This window comes from Mercenaria mercenaria, chromosome 5 (assembly GCF_021730395.1).
Source record: "Mercenaria mercenaria strain notata chromosome 5, MADL_Memer_1, whole genome shotgun sequence".
In the NCBI taxonomy this organism is placed as follows: Eukaryota; Metazoa; Mollusca; class Bivalvia; order Venerida; family Veneridae; genus Mercenaria; species Mercenaria mercenaria.
The window spans coordinates 53242347-53261366 of NC_069365.1; the positions used below are offsets into that span (position 1 = coordinate 53242347).

General features: G+C 35.2%; 2 protein-coding genes and 1 pseudogene across 2 annotated transcripts in view; all 3 read right to left on the reverse strand.

Annotated features, from left to right (window-relative positions):
- The window catches only part of LOC128557328 (protein dachsous-like), a 67788-nt pseudogene that overhangs the window by 38952 nt on the left and 9816 nt on the right, over positions 1 to 19020 (reverse strand).
- On the reverse strand, positions 508 to 2037 carry LOC123550402 (uncharacterized protein K02A2.6-like). Its single transcript, XM_053544609.1, has one exon. It carries the CDS (start codon positions 2035 to 2037, stop codon positions 508 to 510), a length of 1530 nt encoding a protein of 509 aa, XP_053400584.1.
- LOC128557329 (uncharacterized) overlaps positions 3454 to 19020 on the reverse strand; it is a 35795-nt gene continuing 20228 nt past the window's right edge. The window contains exons 3-4 of the mRNA XM_053544610.1: positions 14946 to 16821; positions 3454 to 9215 (exon numbers count right to left, since the gene is read on the reverse strand). Coding sequence (XP_053400585.1) covers positions 7673 to 9215; positions 14946 to 16821 — 3419 coding nt within the window. The 3' untranslated portion in view covers positions 3454 to 7672. The remainder of the gene's footprint in view (positions 9216 to 14945; positions 16822 to 19020) is intronic.

Below are 19020 nucleotides of genomic sequence, written 5' to 3' on the forward strand. Positions count from 1 at the left end.
TTGATGCAGGGGATGTAACACTGTTGCCAAATTTGGCAAAAACTTAGCGTAATACTGGACAAGTCCTAGGAATGATCTTAGATCTCTGACATTTTTGATTGGCGGTGCATCTTTTATCGCGTTAATTTTCTCAGTTGTCTTGTGGAGACCATCTTTGGTAATCTCATGGCCACAGAACACCACTTTGTCATTCATGAACGCACATTTCTCGACATTCACTTTTAACCCGTATTCACTCAACCGACTCGGAACTTTTTCGAGTGTTTCTAAGTGTTCATTGTCATCCTGTCCTGTGACTATCATGTCATCTAATATCACTTCTACGTTAGGAATATCTCCTACAACCTGTTCAATCAATCTCTGAAAGATTGCTGGGGCTGATGCGATTCCAAATACGAGACGATTATATCGAAAAAGACCTTTATGTGTGCTAATTGTCAGATACTGTTTGCTATCCTCATCTACTTCAACCTGTAGGTATGCATTTTTCAAATCAATATTTGAAAATTATTTGCCTTTCCCTAGTGACGCAAATATGTCTTCTATTTTAGGCAAGGGATGTTGGTCCACTTCCAACAATGGGTTAATGGTCACTTTGAAGTCCCCACAGATCCTAATGCCTTCCTTCTTAGGAACAGGTACTATAGGGGTTGCCCATTCACTTGTATCGACTTTCTCCAGAACTCCATCTTTTACAAGACGATCTAACTCTTCTTCAATCTGCGGCTTCATAGCGAATGGCACGCTTCTAGCCTTTACAAACTTTGGCGTACTTTCTGGCTTTAACTTCAACTTAGCCTTAAAGTTCTTCACTTTACCCAAGTCTCTGTCAAATACATCCTTGTATTTGTTCTTAAGTTGTGCAACTCTGTCTAGGTTTAAGTTCCATATTTCTGTCCAATCTAACTTTAGGGCGTACAACCATTCTCTTCCAAACAAAGGGACTTTTCCTTTTCTCATTACATACAACTTCAAATCCTTCTCTTGACCGTGGATATTAACTTTGCACTTTATATAACCTTCTGGTAACAAGGTTTCATTTGAGTATGTTTTCAATTTCAAGTCTGATTCATGCACTGTGTCATTTGGAAACAAGGTATCTTTCATCTCCATAGGAATTATAGAAACTCCCGAACCAGTATCTAATTCCATTCTGACCTTTCTGCCATTTACTATCGGTTGTAACCAAATAGGTTCCCTGTTCGTTCCGGTGTCATGTTCATCTAGTTTGAACAAACTATCTATATCAATCTCTTCCTCCTCCACTTGATGTAACTTAGCTCTACCCTTTTGTTTCTTTTGCTGTTGACTAGGTCTTTGTTGCTGATTGCATGCTGGGGAAATGTGTCCTTTCCGTCCACACTTATTACAGGTAGCGTCTTTGAATCTACATTGGTCAGGTTTATGGTTTGTTCTGTTACATCTGTAGCATGGTGATTCGCTTTTTAGTGCCTGTGGTTGTGTTTTTGCTATTTGTTTCTTTCTTAATGTCAGTTTATTCAGAGATTGGGTAGCTCCATGCAGCTCCTTAACGTCTTTCTGTGCACATTCCATTGCTGTGGCTAATTCAATGGCTTTCTCGTAGGTTAGGTCCTTTTCAGATAATAATCGCTTTTGGATACTTTCGGTCTTTAAACCACAAACAAATCTGTCTCTTAATGAATCATTAAGATTTCCTCCAAATTTACAATGTTCCGCGAGTTTCCTGAGACTGACATTGAATTGACTCACAGTCTCATCCGGTCTCTGGTTGCGTTTCCAGAATCTAAAGCGTTCCGCAATTAACAGGGGTTCAGGGTTATAGTGCTCTGAAAGCAATTTGCAGAGTGCGGCATAAGTTTTATCCTTGGGTAAATCCGGTGAACACAAATCCCGCAATGTACCGTACGTTTTTGAACCGATCAGAGATAGCAAAGCTGGTACCTGCTTGCCATCGTCTACTTCATTGACAATAAAATACTGGTCTAATCTTTCTTTATAGCAAGTCCAATTTTCACTTGAATTGTCAAAAGGCTCAATTTTTCCAGTGGAGACCATTTTAATTTCAACTGTGTGTAGAATTCACTTTAGAAATTTTTAAGCCTGACACAGAATCTTCATCCGTTATTATATAGATTTGTATAATCTGATGACAACGATGGAAGAATAGTTCGAACAGAATTTAGTCCGTGCCCAACAAGTAGCGTACAATTCGGACAGTACATAAATTCGGATAAAATTTCCGGCGATGACTGTCACTCCCCTGTGAAATTCAGGATTTTTTTACCACTATCATAAGTTAATCCTCGTCGCCAATTGTTATGTTTACACTATTTTATATTATAATTCACTATTTTGGGTGGATGAACCCTGGAATAGTTTGAGGACGAAATTCAACGAACACGTTTATATGTAAACATTTAATTTCGCAATGACTTCACAAACCTTCTATTGATACGACATATGACAGTAACTAGTTTCAGAGTACCAATACATAACAGATGTATTGAAAAAATGTGACCGGTACACAATGGAAGATAAATTACCACTTGTTTGATATCCATAGTACACATTTACCCCATTGCGTGTTTTAGGTATGAAATGCGCGATTGAAACGGGTTAGTATATTTTCCCGTTCACGACCATGGTTCTTATAGAATACATAGGGGTAGGGTATAACACATACGGAGGCATTTTCTTTCTGATCTGGTGCCAGTGGATGGAGCCAGTGTTTACAGGCCGTGTTATAGCTCATTTTGTTTCTAAGTATCCATTTTCCTCCAACCCAGTGACACTTTCACCTTGACCACCAAAACATAAGACAACAAAATAAATAGAATTTTATTCTCCCAAACATCCAGACCTTTAACCCCCCCCCCCCCCACACACACACACACTCCCTCAAGCACCCCCTCTCCCCTCCCTCCCCCACACACATACAAGATACAATTCTACATCGACCCTCAGTTCCTGGTCTTACTTTTCATTGACTGTTTTCTGTAAGCTTACACAACATGCAACTTTACTGGGTTAAACCTCAATCTCTACATATTTTTTTTAAAATGCGCTTTAATTTATAACCAGACATATTCTCACAAGTTCCTAAAACATGTTTGAGAAAACCCCCCAAAATTTGAACGAAGTACAGAGTACGTTTACATTTACATTCCCATGTCCGTGTCCGTGATAAAGGTCTAATAATATTAACGCACAAGAAATAACACAAAATAATACTGAACAATATTGAACAATAAACACTATAGTAAGCAACCAATATTCGCAAAAGAAGCACTTTTTGTAAATTGGTAAAGAGAATGTAGATAGCACTGAAAATGTTTATATATGTTATATGTTACTCATTTCTTTTACTCATTTCTTTAAATTGGTGTTGGAATTCTATACTTAAGCAAAATGATTATTATAAGATCAAAGACATAAAAAAAAAACAAGAAAAAAAAACAGAACAATAACAAATCGGCATTTAGGTCTTTTATTGAGATATACTTTTGGTATAATTACGCTTTCATGCATTCTCGCAAACCAGATGTCTACCATGGTACCCCGGTTCGTCTCGGGTACCATGTCGAAGATCTGATGAATGAGAATGGCTTTCGTCTCGGGTACCATGTCGAAGATCTGATGAATGAGAATGGCTTTCATGTAATTACTCATTTATTACAATTTAACGGTTGAACTCGAATGATCAATCACACATGTATACATTTTTGATTAACTTAAAAAACTGTGACTGTCAGTAGCAGATTAAAGGATATCATAATTATAGGATAACATTTTAATAAAAAGGTGAGAACAAACAAAACGATTGATTTAATCATTGTGTGAAAACGGACGGGGAAGATTAAAGATGGTGCGCTTTCTAACAATAAATCACAAACATTTTCCGTTTCATCCCCTTATATAGAAGACAATTATAATTTTTGTATGAAACAAACAAATAATTATAGTGTATTCTTAGATTATCGGTCCATGTGCTGTCTAAATTGATTTTACCATTTTTGAAATATGAAGCGCATTACTTGTCCGTATGATTGCCTCGCTCACTTCATTGTTGTCTATGATTAAATAATGCTAAAAAAAAGAAATATTAGAGATTTTATTTCATTTAAGTAAGTTAAATACTCTTTTGTATAAATAATATATACGCAGTTTACTTTTGCAAGTAATTTATATAACGTCTGATTAATGTAATGCACGCATAATTTTTAAAAAATTTAAAAGAAAAAACAAGAAAGAAACAAACAAAAAAAAAAACAAAAAAAACAGCGGTGCTTAATTATAAAGTAGATTAATTACAATTTCATTATTATTTCACATTATTAATGGTAATACAACTTGAATTTATAAATGCTTTTATTAATTTCTTAACTTTAACGAATTAAACACATTGAACACTCAAATACTTTTCTTTTTTAATGTATATTTTAGATATATAAAATCAACCCAGCGTATTTTCTGTTTAAATGATGTCAATTTTGCGCTATTTTACAAGTCATTTCCAATTAATACTGTTTTATTAATACTTGAAAGACAACAATAATAATAATTCTTTGTTGTCAGTGTTTCCTAAAAACCTTCTATTTCTATATCGTCAGCATTTTCTTAAGGTGGCAGGGGAGTGCAGATTTGCGAATTCCACATTGACGTGTGGGTACCAGTGTTGAAATATCCATAGAAATCTCGTTTTTGCTTATTTTTCTTTGAAACTACTATGGACTATTGCAGATACTATAGACTACATAAAGACGACTCTCCGGTCCTATGCACCTGTCGCTTTCCATGCCAGATGTAGTGAAAATTGGCCAAATCACCCAAATTTTATAGACCAAAATTAGCCTAACCGGGCCTCACTTTGAACTCTGCCATTCATCCATTTTGTATTTTTAAATCCAATTTCGTAGCATATATGTATAGTGCAAACATAGATGCATACCCAGGTGGTGTGGAATGTGTCTCCCAACCACCACTTTATTTCCCTAATTTTCACTTGAAAAAAAGTGGATGGATAACAGCCGAGCGTCTGGTCGACTTTTTGTTCTGATGTTTATGTTTTAGCCTCAACCGGAAGTACGGAGCTAGGAATTTTAAACACCCGCCATGTAGAATCATTAACCGTTCCTCATTCCCCAGATATATTAAAGAATTAATAATGATAAATAACCAGTAAGATAGATATGCCTTTATATCTACCCTGTCCTGTTAATACAGAAAATCGACCAGGGCCAAATTACGAAACCGCTCCCCTGCCACCTTAAGTTTTTAAGATGTTTAGATAAAATAAAATGTAACCTGTCCTGAATCCTAAGACACTTATAGTGATATCAACTGAACAAAAAGTGTTGCCGTACCTTGCAAGATAGCCGGTGAATAAGCCAACAAAAGTGCCCACCCCTCCACGCAAAAATCAGCCAAAATTTGCATTCTGAATCAAAGTAACCCCGAAAAACTATTTACTGCCTTTAAAGTTAATTTCACATGATATTTACATTTTAAAGCCTTTCAAATGTTAAAACCATGTACTTTTAACATAATTTTGGTATACAAATGCAGATTACCGTACTTATCCTATCGGGACACCCTTTAAAGGCCACCCATCCATCCTTTGGGGCCACCCCAGCCACTATATAGCTTAATGGCATTGCTAGATATAGACACATGTGTTGCTTTTAAACAAAATGGCATGAATAGTCATTATCTAGGCACTAATTCTTTTTATTTATTTATTAACATGATACGTCAGCATGTTTCCCTGTAACATTTCTTTTGCGGTAAGCTTGTGATTCCCAAAAACTATGGTTCGCCTTAATATAACTGGAATTATTCCCGCACTATTATTATCACTTAATACTATGTTGTAATAATAATATTTTCTGTATCATCGGCAGCTAAACTTCGGGCGGGTTCGTGCGTTTCCGCACGCGTCCGGAAATACCACGGACACGGCAAATAAAGAAATAATACAAAAATCACCAACTTTTAAACGTCTAGGGAAGCAAGAAGACATAAAAATAATTTCAAAATAAAAACATATATAAAAAGTTTATTGTCTGTAGAATACTTCAATAGGATAATAAATATTCTCAATGTATGAATAAGTGGCTACAGGGAAAAGAATAAGATACGTATCACAGGTTTTTGCTTATTTTATTCAGTAACTATATGCCGTAAACAGAGACTGATAGTGATGTTTTTTAATCGCCAAGGGAAGCATTAATTCTTCATTTTAGATAAATAATTTTTTATCTTTGTAAAGAGAAAAGAATGACGAACACTTCAATAGGATAATAAATATTGTGTGTTCATTCTAATTAAAACAATATTTGTTCAAACTTTTTTTCCTTCTTTGTTTCTATTGGAAAATATCAACCAGATAAAAATCGATATCGCACTGCCAGGTGATTTCAAGGGGAATAATTTTACCGATAAGACGACAAATTTTACCTAATTGTTGATCATGATTTCCACAAGATGCTCATTCTAAATATTATTATGTACACAGACTGGCATATATGATAGATAAAAACATAATAGAACTATAAAATAATGATCATGTGTCCCATTTATGCAAGTTTTCGCTTTGCTGTAACCCGGAACATTTGAGTTTAGAGCCTCAAATCATAAATAATTCAAGACAGCAGTGTATGGAACAGTGTTTTGGTCATAAATGGCAAGGCCGGGTTTATCCAAATTGCATTTTACAGGTATTTCAGTGTATGACAGCCTCTATAAAACATGTAATATGGAAAAAGAAATGAAATTTTTATAGATACATTGATCAGAATATAATACAGTATTTACAGAAAAATAGCACTAGTCGTACAACATTAACCGAAATATTTTCCAGTACTTAGAAATGTGACCGGTTCAGTGAAAATACATATGATCAGCAAGTTCGGGGATTTTCGACAAGTCCGGGGTAGGGTCAGTAAGCCCTTTAGAGTAGTGGACCTCTGCGTGAACCTTATACCTTCGCATACGTGATGCGTAGCGAGAGTCGTTCATTTTTTTCTGACATTGTTTAGATTTCAATCTGAGGGCAAGTTTTTGAGACTTAAGTAAGTGTTTAATAACTGATGTACCCTTAGGTAAACTTGCACCTAAACACTGTGACTTTAAAAGAGTGGAGTTAGTATATCCATGATTCAGTTTCAGGATTTGACCGTGTATACGACCCAAACAGTTCCTAGAATACGTGACAGACTTTGGCATGCATGAAGTATATGCACGATTGACCGCTTCACATTTCTGAGTTGAAGTCTGTATAGTTTGGTTAACTCAATGCTATTTGGACCAAGCAAAACTTGAATACATGAATAAAAATTTGCCTTAGGGGTCTGATGATATCTTAATATTTCTTATCATAGAATCAATTAAATTTAACATTTTTATATAAAAGAGGTATGATATAAATCATTTATTTTAAGAATCTTTTGTTTCAAGTTGTAAAAAATCTTTACAGTGGTGTCAGATTGGAAAGATAAAAGCAAGAACTTGGTGTTTTATCTTGTGGTACATCAATTGCTCCAACAATAAAATTCACATAAATTACAAATTGTACATGCAAAATTGGACAATAAAATTGCAATAAAAATTTAATTGAAAAAATATTTATGCATTAATCTCAGCAACAAAAGATACGATTAACACGTAACTACTTTTCTCATATTTTCTAATGTTAAAACTCATGAAAGAAATAACTGACTAAACTTGTAATAAATAATATATTCAAATTCCCTTTTATGTTGATATTACTAGATGGACTCTTTATGTTGATATTACTAGATGGACTACTAGATGGACTCTTTATGTTGATATTACTAGATGGACTCATCTGAATTACTGGATCATATTCATCAATAATTGTAACATTAAATGTGAGATTTGAAGACAATGGGGGTTGCCCTTTATCACTACAGTTTATTTCTACAGTATAAAAGGCCTGCAGTTCCCTATCAAACTCAACGGCACTTACAAGACTAAATGTATTTTGTGCAACTTCACTCGCCTTCATAATTGTAAAATTGGAATTAAGACACTCGCAGTCTGCCTCTCTGTTAAGACCCTTGTCCTCGTCCGAAACAATAACCAAGGCAACGTGTGTACCGATATTCAAATTCTCTTGTATTTTGATATTACTAGATGGATTCATCTCAATTACTGGACGATTATTATTTTTGTCCCTGATATTAATTGTTACTTTTGCTTGGCTCTTTTTCATTGGATCCCCATGATCTTTGACTTCTATGAAAAAGATAAAAGGCCCTTTTGCCAATTCAAGCCTCTCTTTCACAAAAATGTTACCACTTGTCTCCTTAATACCAAAATACTGTCTTATATTTGAAGAAACGGAGTCTGCGAAGTAGTAAGCTAGTCTACTGTTTTCACCTATATCTCTATCTATGGCAGAGACTGTGATCACCACAGTATCAATTTCAACATCTTCATCAATAGTAGCATTGTATTCTGTTGGCTGAAAAATTGGCCGGTTGTCATTTTTATCGGTGACACTGATATTAACAGTAAGAGTTCCAGTAAAGGAAGGCGTGCCCCCATCCACTGCCTTTACATATAACGTGTAGTGCTGTGTGGATTCCCTGTCAAGACTTAAATTCAGTATGAGATTCAAGGTCGATGACCCGTCCAGATTTTGCTGCTCTTCGAGTTCGAAGTCAGTTCGCGACGGTTCTAGTATATATTCTTGGATCGCATTGATGCCGGAATCTAAATCAATAGCCGGTGTCAGAGTGTAGCTTGTCCGAATCGCGGTTCCCTCTGGGATGTATAGATACTTTACCGATTCCGAAAATGTTGGAATATTATCATTTATATCCTTTACTGTGACATTAATGTTAACAAATTCAGTGACTGTGCCAGAATTACCAAAAAGTATCACTCTCATTTTACATACTTCACTTTGCTGGCAGACTTCCTCACGATCAACTTTTTGCTTCAAATAAAAATCAGAAGTTGCTGGATTGAAGTCAAAATAATCAGAGTAGTCTACATCACCTGACTTCAAGATGTTATAGTTCGCACCTTCCAAATTGCCACCAAATATTTCGGTTTCATTTGCTCCTAATTTTGCTGCAATGTTTCCCAGAAAGACATTTCCTGTGATTTCTTCCTCTGTTTCAAAGGTAATAGTCACAATTCCTTTCACTGACTTAAGCACTATCCCGAAGAAAAACAAATAAAGTAAACAATTAGACATCATCTTGCTGCTTTAGGTTACTGTGCTAGTTGACTATGTCTGAACGAATCATTTTTTGAAATTTCACCCTACTCTTCCAATGTATTATACTCTTTGCTTTTTCAGTTTACGCTAACTGGTGTTTAATCCCTTTGTACTATAACGTGCCTTCGTCCTGTAATTCCGTCTTTCTGTTGCCTCTTACGTCCTTACTTCAAAATCTGAAACGAGACAAGAAAGTATGGTCAGAGTCGAAACTTATTTTCGGAGTAAATCAATTCTTTACAAAACAAGGTTTTAACGTGATCCTTTAATCTGATCACGGATAAATGTAACACTTTATACTTTATAATATGAACAGCATATCCCCGCCGAGATCAACTACAATATTTTTTGTCATACAAGCAAATCCCTTGATAAGTCAACCTACCTATTTTTAATCCATATTTATAATTTTCTAATGTCCCAGCTTGAGACTTATTTTACGTATGAAAAACATTAAAATGACTAAACATCTCTACTCGATTTTTTTTTTTTTCGCCCACCATAAATTTGTCACAGATCTTTTCTGCCATACTCCTGAATGTTAATAAAAAAATGAGGAAAAAAAATCATTTTGCAATCTTATAAAATACATTATAAAAAATTTACTCATAAAATAATATGCCAAAATAACCGATACAAATGTTTCGTCAATGAAACATGCAAATATCAACTCGCAAATCAAAAATGGCGCAGTCCATGACACCTTAATGGCCAACATCTTTTTCGATTCAGATTCTAAAAATGCAAATGTTATTATTTTGTATAAATTCGTATATGGCAATTGAATTGCCATGGAAAAGTAATAAATATCTTCACAAGTATATCCCAAATGTACCATTTACTATCATTTTGTATTTATTTCAAGAGTATTAATATTATAAACTTAACGCATAAAATGGTACGAAGATATATAAAAACAAGAGGACCATGATGGTCCTGAATCGCTCACCTATCCCCACATGACCCAGCGTTGAACTGAGTATGACGTCGTTATTTCTATTATTTGACAAAGTGACCTAGTTTTTGAGCACATGTGACCTAGATATCATCAAGATAAAAAATTCTGACCAATTTTCATGAAGATCCATTGAAAAATATGACCTCTAGAGAGGTCACAAGGTTTTTCTATTATTTGACCTAATGACCTAGTTTTTGAAGGCACGTGACCCACTTTTAAACTTGACCTAGATATCATCAAGGTGAACATTCTCACCAATTTTCATGAAGATCTCGTGAAAAGTATGGCCTCTAGAGAGGTCACAAGGTTTTTCTATTTTTCGACCTACTGACCTAGTTTTTGACCGCACATGATCCAGTTACAAATTCGACCTAGATATCATCAAGCTGAAAATTCTCACCAATTTTCATGAAGATCCATTGAGAAATATGGCCTCTAGAGACATCACAATGTTTTTCTATTTTTAGACCTACTGACCTAGTTTTTGACCGCACGTAACCCTGTTCCGAACTTGACCTAGATATCATCAAGATGAACATTCTGACCAATTTTCATGGATATCTGTTGAAAAATATGGCCTCTAGAGAGGTCACAATGTTTTTCTATTTTTAGATCTACTGACCTAGTTATTGACCGCACGTGACCCAGTTTCGAATCTGACTTAGATATCATCAAGGTGAACATTCTGACCAATTTTCATAAAGATCCCATGAAAAATATGGCCTCTAGAGAGGTCACAATGTTTTTCTATTTTCAGACCTACTGACCTAGTTTTTGAAGGCACGTGACCCAGTTTGAAACTTGACCCAGATATCATCAAGGTGAACGTTCTGACCAATTTTCATGAAGATCTCGAGAAAAATATGGCCCCTAGAGAGGTCACAAGGTTTTTCTATTTTTATATCTACTGACCTAGTTTTTGATTCCACGTGACCCAGTTTCGAATTTGACCTAGATATCACCAAGGTGAACATTCTGACCAATTTTCATGAAGATCCATTGAGAAATATGGCCTCTAGAGAGGTCACAAGGTTTTTCTATTTTTAGACCTACCGACCTAGTTTTTGAGGCACGTGACCCAGTTTCGACCTCGACTTAGATATCATCAAGGTGAACATTCTGACCAATTTTCATGAAGATCTCATGAAAAATATGGCCTCTAGAGAGGTCACAAGGTTTTTCTATTTTTAGATCTACTGACCTAGTTTTTGACCGCACGTAACCCAGTTTCAAACTTGACCTAGATATCATCAAGGTAAACATTCTGACCAATTTTCATGAAGATCCATTGAGAAATATGGCCTCTAGAGAGGTCACAATGTTTTTCTCTTTTTAGACCTATTTACCTAGTTTTTGACCGCACGTGACCCAGTTTCGAACTTGACCTAGATATCATCAAGATGAACATTCTGACCGACTTTCATAAAGATCCCATGAAAAATGTGACCTCTAGAGTGGTCACAAGCAAACGTTTACGCACGCACGCACGCACGGACGCACGGACGACGGACGACGGACGCCACGCGATAACAAAAGCTCACCTTGTCACTTTGTGACAGGTGAGCTAAAAAATCAGTAAGAAAATGTAAACGAACTTTGGTTTCGGATATTAAAACAAATTTATTTTTCGAATTTCTTATCAAATACAGTTAAATCAAATGTTTAATAATACAGGAAGGCTTTTTCCGACAGCTATATTAGACGTATTTGTCAAGATAAGGCCGTTTAAGGTAGCGTACAAGTTGAAAATGATCGGCTGAGTACTTAAAACTTTCACAACAACACAATTTACAATATTTAAAGTAGGTGTTGGAACCCATTTTTCTATGTAAGTTGCACATTTCCTTGCTATATAGCCACAAAGTCCTGAATTGTCCACACTTGAAAACACTTTAAATAACATTTTACAACCATTTGAAAATGACTGTGAATTTATAACCCAAAACCTAACTAAATATAAAGATAAAACTTCATTTTCATACTAAGATATCATGCACAAATAGTGTTCACAACGTGAAAAGTCTTTCAATATTAAAACGCTTTATTTCCCCCCTCAAAAATTGCATCCAAAAATTATTTTAAATTTTAAAAATATTAATAAAATCTGGGATATATCACCGGTTATTCACAGATATTAGTAATGCAGAAACAAATTCTGTATTAATAATTATGAACACTGAGAAGACAAATTAAGCAATACAATTTTATCCAAAAAACCAATGTTTGGAAAAAACGGAGGTATCAAATTAAATGTGGAACTTTTGGACAGTTGGTAGAAGTTTTATACTTGAGCATAACGATATTACAGGTACTAATTAAAATCTTCATAGGACATTGCCATTTCCTTGCCAAACACTTCAGACTGTACACATACATCACCAATCCGCAAACTTTATAAAGATTATACTCCGCACCTGTAACGATTTTCAAATATGACCAAACAGTATAAAAAATATCCAATTAAAACAAATTTAACCACTGTCCACTAAAACATTAACCCCCGTTATTTCATTTGTGAATAGATCATTTTGATTTTAAATGGTTCTGAAGTGAGGAAAAAAACACTTCAAGACTTGTTACCCGGAGAATGTAATTTGTAACATTCTTGTTGACACTTGTAATCAGCAGTCGTTCCAAATATGGTAATAATTAAAGTGACCCCTTACTGTGACCCCTTAAGTCCCAAGTCATTATGCCGATAGCCCCCATAAGGTGAAATTTGACCAAGTATTATATAATTAACAAAATCTCTGATCGGTTTTAAAACCACAATCATTGCTAATAAAATCAGCTGCACTGAATTCTCAATAAAACCTTTTTTAACCCTTACTCTGCTGAATTTCTATAATGAACTTGTCCATCTTTCAATTTGAATAGTACCATTCACTGTTAAAAGGGGTGCTTACCAAAAAGATACTGACAGAATGGCAAACAGTGCAGACCATGACCAGCTGAACTGGTCTCAGAGGCAGAATCCATTGCCACCAGCAGGCTAAACGTTAAATGACACATCCAGAGAGAACATACCTCTCTATAAAGGCTGATAAGTTAAAATTCTTTGTAAATAAACCTCTATGCTGCAGCCATACTTCTAAATCATCAAACACATTTCAGTCCATTATAGAGAGGTAGAGCTGTATGTAACAAATGTATGGTAAAGCATTGACATGCCAAAGAGCGAAACTTGATCATGTGTCAAAATAAACGACATGATGTAATTATCATATCTTTTTGCACTTTTCATTTCTGCATCGATGAGTTTTTTTTTAATCATATCTTATTTTCAACAAATTATATAGCCATTTTGTGTCTAGTGTCATAAAACTGAGATGGTGCTTCCATTTTTTAGTATATTAAGCTGAAATTTGCATTTTTTCAAGGTCATTAATAAAATGTGACATGTGTTCATAAAATAACCAAAGAAAATACATTTTACAGGACTTTCCATTTCGTATATGACTACATTATACTCCCTCTTCTTTCGATACTTCGGAATTATAATATTTTTCAAGATTTAAGAACTTATCAAAACTGAGACTGATTATAAAAAGCATTATTGGAATAAGGCCAGTAATTCGGTTGTAAGCTTCCGTGGTGTAGTCGAAAATAGTGCCTATATATAAATAGTTCAAATTTTTTCTTGGGTAAAATGCAAATTCTATATGAGCTGAAGCATTTATTCTGCACATGTTATTAATTCACTCATCTGTGGATATTAGAAACATATTTACAATGTTTTGCGATGTTTTGTTTGAAAACAGGAAGCCACAATAGGAGGTAGGTATTGTGGGTATGTTGCGGATTAATTTTTTCACCGACCTTGACATTGGTAGAAACAGCTGACTGGCATTTCACTAGGAACTACATAACACCATGTTTTCTTTTTATTTTTCATTTGCAGACACATGGAACTAAAGAGAAAAGGTAGTCTACCAGAGATTGATGTTTTAGAAATATTTTTTACAGAGCTTTGTTTGTAGTTCATTTTATATGAAATATATAGGCAATTTTTTTACTGACCTTTGACCTATAAGAAAGGGAGACTATTGTGTTAACATTAAAATCTGTCGTCTGTTTTCAGTTTATTTGAAAGAATTAATTGAAACATGGCAAATAATGAGTTTTTAGCAGTATTAAAAGCTAGATTAGATGAAAAATTAGAAGATTATGGCGTTTTGGGCTGTAAGCGGTGGACCGGCGTTGTCTGTGGCACTAAATGGCCTCGTTATGGAAAGATGAGGGCAAAATTTCCACAAAATGCTCATTCTAAGTATTATTATGTACACAGACTGGCATATATGATAGATAAAAACATAATAGAACTAGAAAATAATGATCATGTGTCCCATTTATGCAAGTTTTCGCTTTGCTGTAACCCGGAACATTTGAGTTTAGAGCCTCAAATCATAAATAATTCAAGACAGCAGTGTATGGAACAGTGTTTTGGTCATAAATGGCAAGGCCGGGTTTATCCAAATTGCATTTTACAGGTATTTCAGTGTATGACAGCCTCTATAAACATGTAATATGGAAAAAGAAATGAAATTTCTATATATACATTGATCAGAATATAATACAGTATTTACAGAAAAATAGCACTAGTCGTACAACATTAACCGAAATATTTTCCAGTACTTAGAAATGTGACCGGTTCAGTGAAAATACATATGATCAGCAAGTTCGGGGATTTTCGACAAGTCCGGGGTAGGGTCAGTAAGCCCTTTAGAGTAGTGGACCTCTGCGTGAACCTTATACCTTCGCATACGTGATGCGTAGCGAGAGTCGTTCATTTTTTTCTGACATTGTTTAGATTTCAATCTGAGAGCAAGTTTTTGAGACTTAAGTAAGTGTTTAATAACTAATGTACCCTTAGGTAAACTTGCACCTAAACACTGTGACTTTAAAAGAGTGGAGTTAGTATATCCATGATTCAGTTTCAGGATTTGACCGTGTATACGACCCAAACAGTTCCTAGAATACGTGACAGACTTTGGCATGCATGAAGTATATGCACGATTGACCGCTTCACATTTCTGAGTTGAAGTCTGTAGTTTGGTTAACTCAATGCTATTTGGACCAAGCAAAACTTGAATACATGAATATAAAGTTGCTTCATCAGATTTGGTCATTTTCAGTTTTAGATTTGCTGGCAAGTAATTCTTTGATTGTTTAAAGTTACCGGGACAAACAAAGCTGTATTTCTTACAGGATTCACCGCAGTTACCTTTGAAGCAGAGAATAATTGTCAGTGTCACATTATGCATAGCCCCTTTAATTGCCTCAATGTTTCCCTGGTATACAGAATGGGCTTTTTTTAGCTCACTTACACACCTAGATCTGATAGATAGTGACAGCCTACTTTGAAGGTTAGCCATGTGGGGGCCACTAAACATATTTTTGCTGAACTTTGCCTTATTTATTTGACGGCGCATTGAATTGCTAAGATGTCTTATGTCTTTTAGATGTGAAACAGGTTTAGACTGGCCCTTGTCAACACCACTATGTCCCTTAGAGTCCCCATCACCAGTGAAATGGGCAATACTGAGATCATGATTTATTTCAGTAGCCACCTGACTGTTCCAGCGTGATTCATTGCCAATGGAATCAGACTCAGCTAATGATGCTGTACAGTGTCCCCTGTGGTTAGGACAGACTACAGTTTCCCCTTTATTTCTAAGCTCAGAGGCAATTTTACAAATTTTCACCCCCACAAAAGCACCAATTATTTGCTTGTTTCTTGTATTATTTTCACACATAGTGGTAGTGACAATGGTGCCAGCTTGGAAAGGGGTACTATCAGCATTGAATAGAGGGTTGTTGTAACAAGAATCTCCCTCAACATTAGTCATTTCTGGGTTTTTGTTGCCACATGCCTTATTTTCAGCCTTTAATTTTTGCCTTAACTCATGCATATTATTCTTATTCAGTTCAACAATAGCCTTGCCAACACTATTAGACTGTAAGCGCATAGAATTTTTAGCCGGTGGAGTGATGTTTGTATTAGCAAGAATTCGCACCAAGCCGGTGTTCCCAACCGGGGTAGTCATGGCTCCTAACTGTAGACCTAAATTAGCTTTTGCAGACTTTCTACCTCTTACATTGGAATCTACATGTTCAAATAATTGGTAAAACTTGCTCTTGTAATTGCATTTACTACATTTCAGGCGTTCATACCAACAGATTCCCCATTTACGTGAAACAGAAGCATCAATAATCAAGTCACCAGTACATGCGTTATTTCCAATACAGTGCATTTTTATTTCAGAATTAAACATCTGGTTCAGTTCAAGGGGACGGTACAGTCTATTAGTCAAAAGGTCAGGGTGTACATCCATGTTATCTGGTACAGAGTAATCATCAGACAGTGTTCTAGTCTCAGCCGAGCTGCGAAGTGGTACAGCATTGGTGTCAGTACCATCAACATCTTTAAAGGTAAAGATACCTTTGTACTCATGGATGCGGGACTCATAAGACTGCTTTGGGAGCCTAATGTACCTTTTATCTGTGTTGTGCTTGACATAAGTACGTTTCTTACCTCTGTGCACATTACTGACACCTTTCTTAAATCCACAGAGCCTTAAATTTCTTTGCCGCTTTGAGACAGCTGGCATTGTGTTAACCTTAGCACTAACTATAGAAATTTTTACTATATGAGCCTTAGAAAGTCTGTCAGAGGAATGAAATTAAAATACCAAAAACATGTATATTTAACTGGGGCAAACATTCTTAGGTCATGTCAAAGAAGCCAGGTGGTAATTGCAGAGGTGTGAAATTTGTCATTTTTTCATTGTTATTGGAGTCACAGCCATAATTATGTTTGGTATACCCAGAAAGAGGTCTGATTGAAGCTTAATTACCACACTGGTTATTCGGGTACCTACTCGAGTGAGCGATACCGCCCTCGTGTGATTTATATACATGTAGGTTGTATAGGGTATATAAAAACAATGCCAACGTATGACACATATTTAAGTATGTTGAACATTTTAAAGACAGAATCGTCCGAGGAAATGCATTAATTCGCACTGGTGAAAATATCAGTCCTCAGTAATATTGATATGACTACAAAATTTGAAGAAATGTAACGAAATTCATGTAATTTGTCGTTTTGAGACGTATTTTCCTTTGTTCGAAGTTGAGATATCTGAATTTGCCACTCTCCTTGGTAAAACTATGCATACTCAACTATAAAACGAATGGATCGTGTACCTGCAAGTTATTTTTGTTGATAAAATTTCAATTATATGCATCCTGTCGCTGTTTTTGATGGTACCTCTGACGATGGTTGAAAATAAACAATGATACCTACCCGTTTGCACATGGGTACCGTCTTCGTTATGTCAATGAACATTTATAAAACTCCCCGCAGCGACTACTTCCGCAATACGGTACACTTAAATGAACAATTAAAGATACGGTAATCGCTTTGAGGATCTGAAAATAAGAACTGGAAATGTAAAACCCGACCTTTAGTAGATCTATTTGATTAGAATGTTAACTTTAGAAATGTAAAGAAGTGAGTTAGCAGTATTTCACCAATATCAAATCTTCCCTCACACCCACCCTCTATTCTACACATTCTGTCATCTTGCCTACTTGGAGTTTTTCTTTTTCTCCTTCAGTCTCATTATGAAAGCGACCAAACTTGTCGTTGCACCGTGCAAAAGTGCTTATGTTAAGACCTTCTTTTTCTTCCTGAAAGGGAAATCGGGCCCTCTCTCTGGGCATGTATGCGTATAGGGAGAGGCTGCGGCTTCATAAATCTGCCTTTTATCGTATCTTGTAATTATAGGTGCACCATCCATTAAGTTCGTGCTAATTATGCGACTTATTTACAAGTGCATACAATATACACTACTGTATAAGTGTCTTACAGGTGACTAACTGAAGAAAAGGAAGTAGATATGGAAGTCTGGTTATCAGATCCAATCTCTTTTTAATGTTTGTTCACACACTCCTCACAGCGGTTGTAAACGTTAATGTACGTCAAGGGAGGAAATCTGCGAGATTCAAGATTTCAAGATTTTATTTATAACTGGACCCATACTGGCATCAGTATTATAATAACAACAAATTTAACAAAACAAACACTTAAAGGGCTACATAAAAACAGTAGTTTTACGGTCATAATAGATCTGATACAAATATTTTGTAAGCTAAAAGATAAAAGACGGTGTATATTTAGAATTAACCAGGTTTGAAAACAGTGTTTTAACTGGCCAGCAAATAACTGCCAGTGACAAAAACCTATTCCTCCCAAAAAAATTGAAGTATTTTCTGTACAAACAATGCTTACTTAAAAAGAAGAATACTATCATTACTATGAAATAAACGTTGAAATGACATTACATTTGACTGTTGAAAGTCATTTGGTATATATTTTACTCTGTCTAAATTTAAGTATGGACATTCTATAATGTAATGAAATTCATCTCATAAAGATGTATTATTACACAGATAATAAATCCCGTTATTGAGCTCAATATTCAAAAATATCCCTTTTTCAACTTGTAACAAATTGTTCCTACATCGGGAATGACACGTGGATATTGCGAGATTTGTTGGTAAAACTTTAAAATAATTTTCAAACTCAAAGGCTGTTATAAATATTCTGTAACACAAACATTTTCTGGAAATTTGCAAAGTTTTTTTTTCATTCCAAGATTGAATAAACTGGCCTTCAACCTCTGTTGTACAATATTGCGAAAATACACTGGTGAAAATACTGATTGATTCAACCAGTATTTAGCAAATCCAAGTTGTTCTAAAAGTTCTTTTACATATGAAATCCAAGAACAATAATTTACATTTTCTGATGGAGTCTCTACAT

Coding starts and splice junctions, on each gene's coding strand:
- LOC123550402 (XM_053544609.1), bottom strand. CDS start 2,037: ATGGTCTCCACTGGAAAAATTGAGCCTTTTGACAATTCAAGTGAAAAT.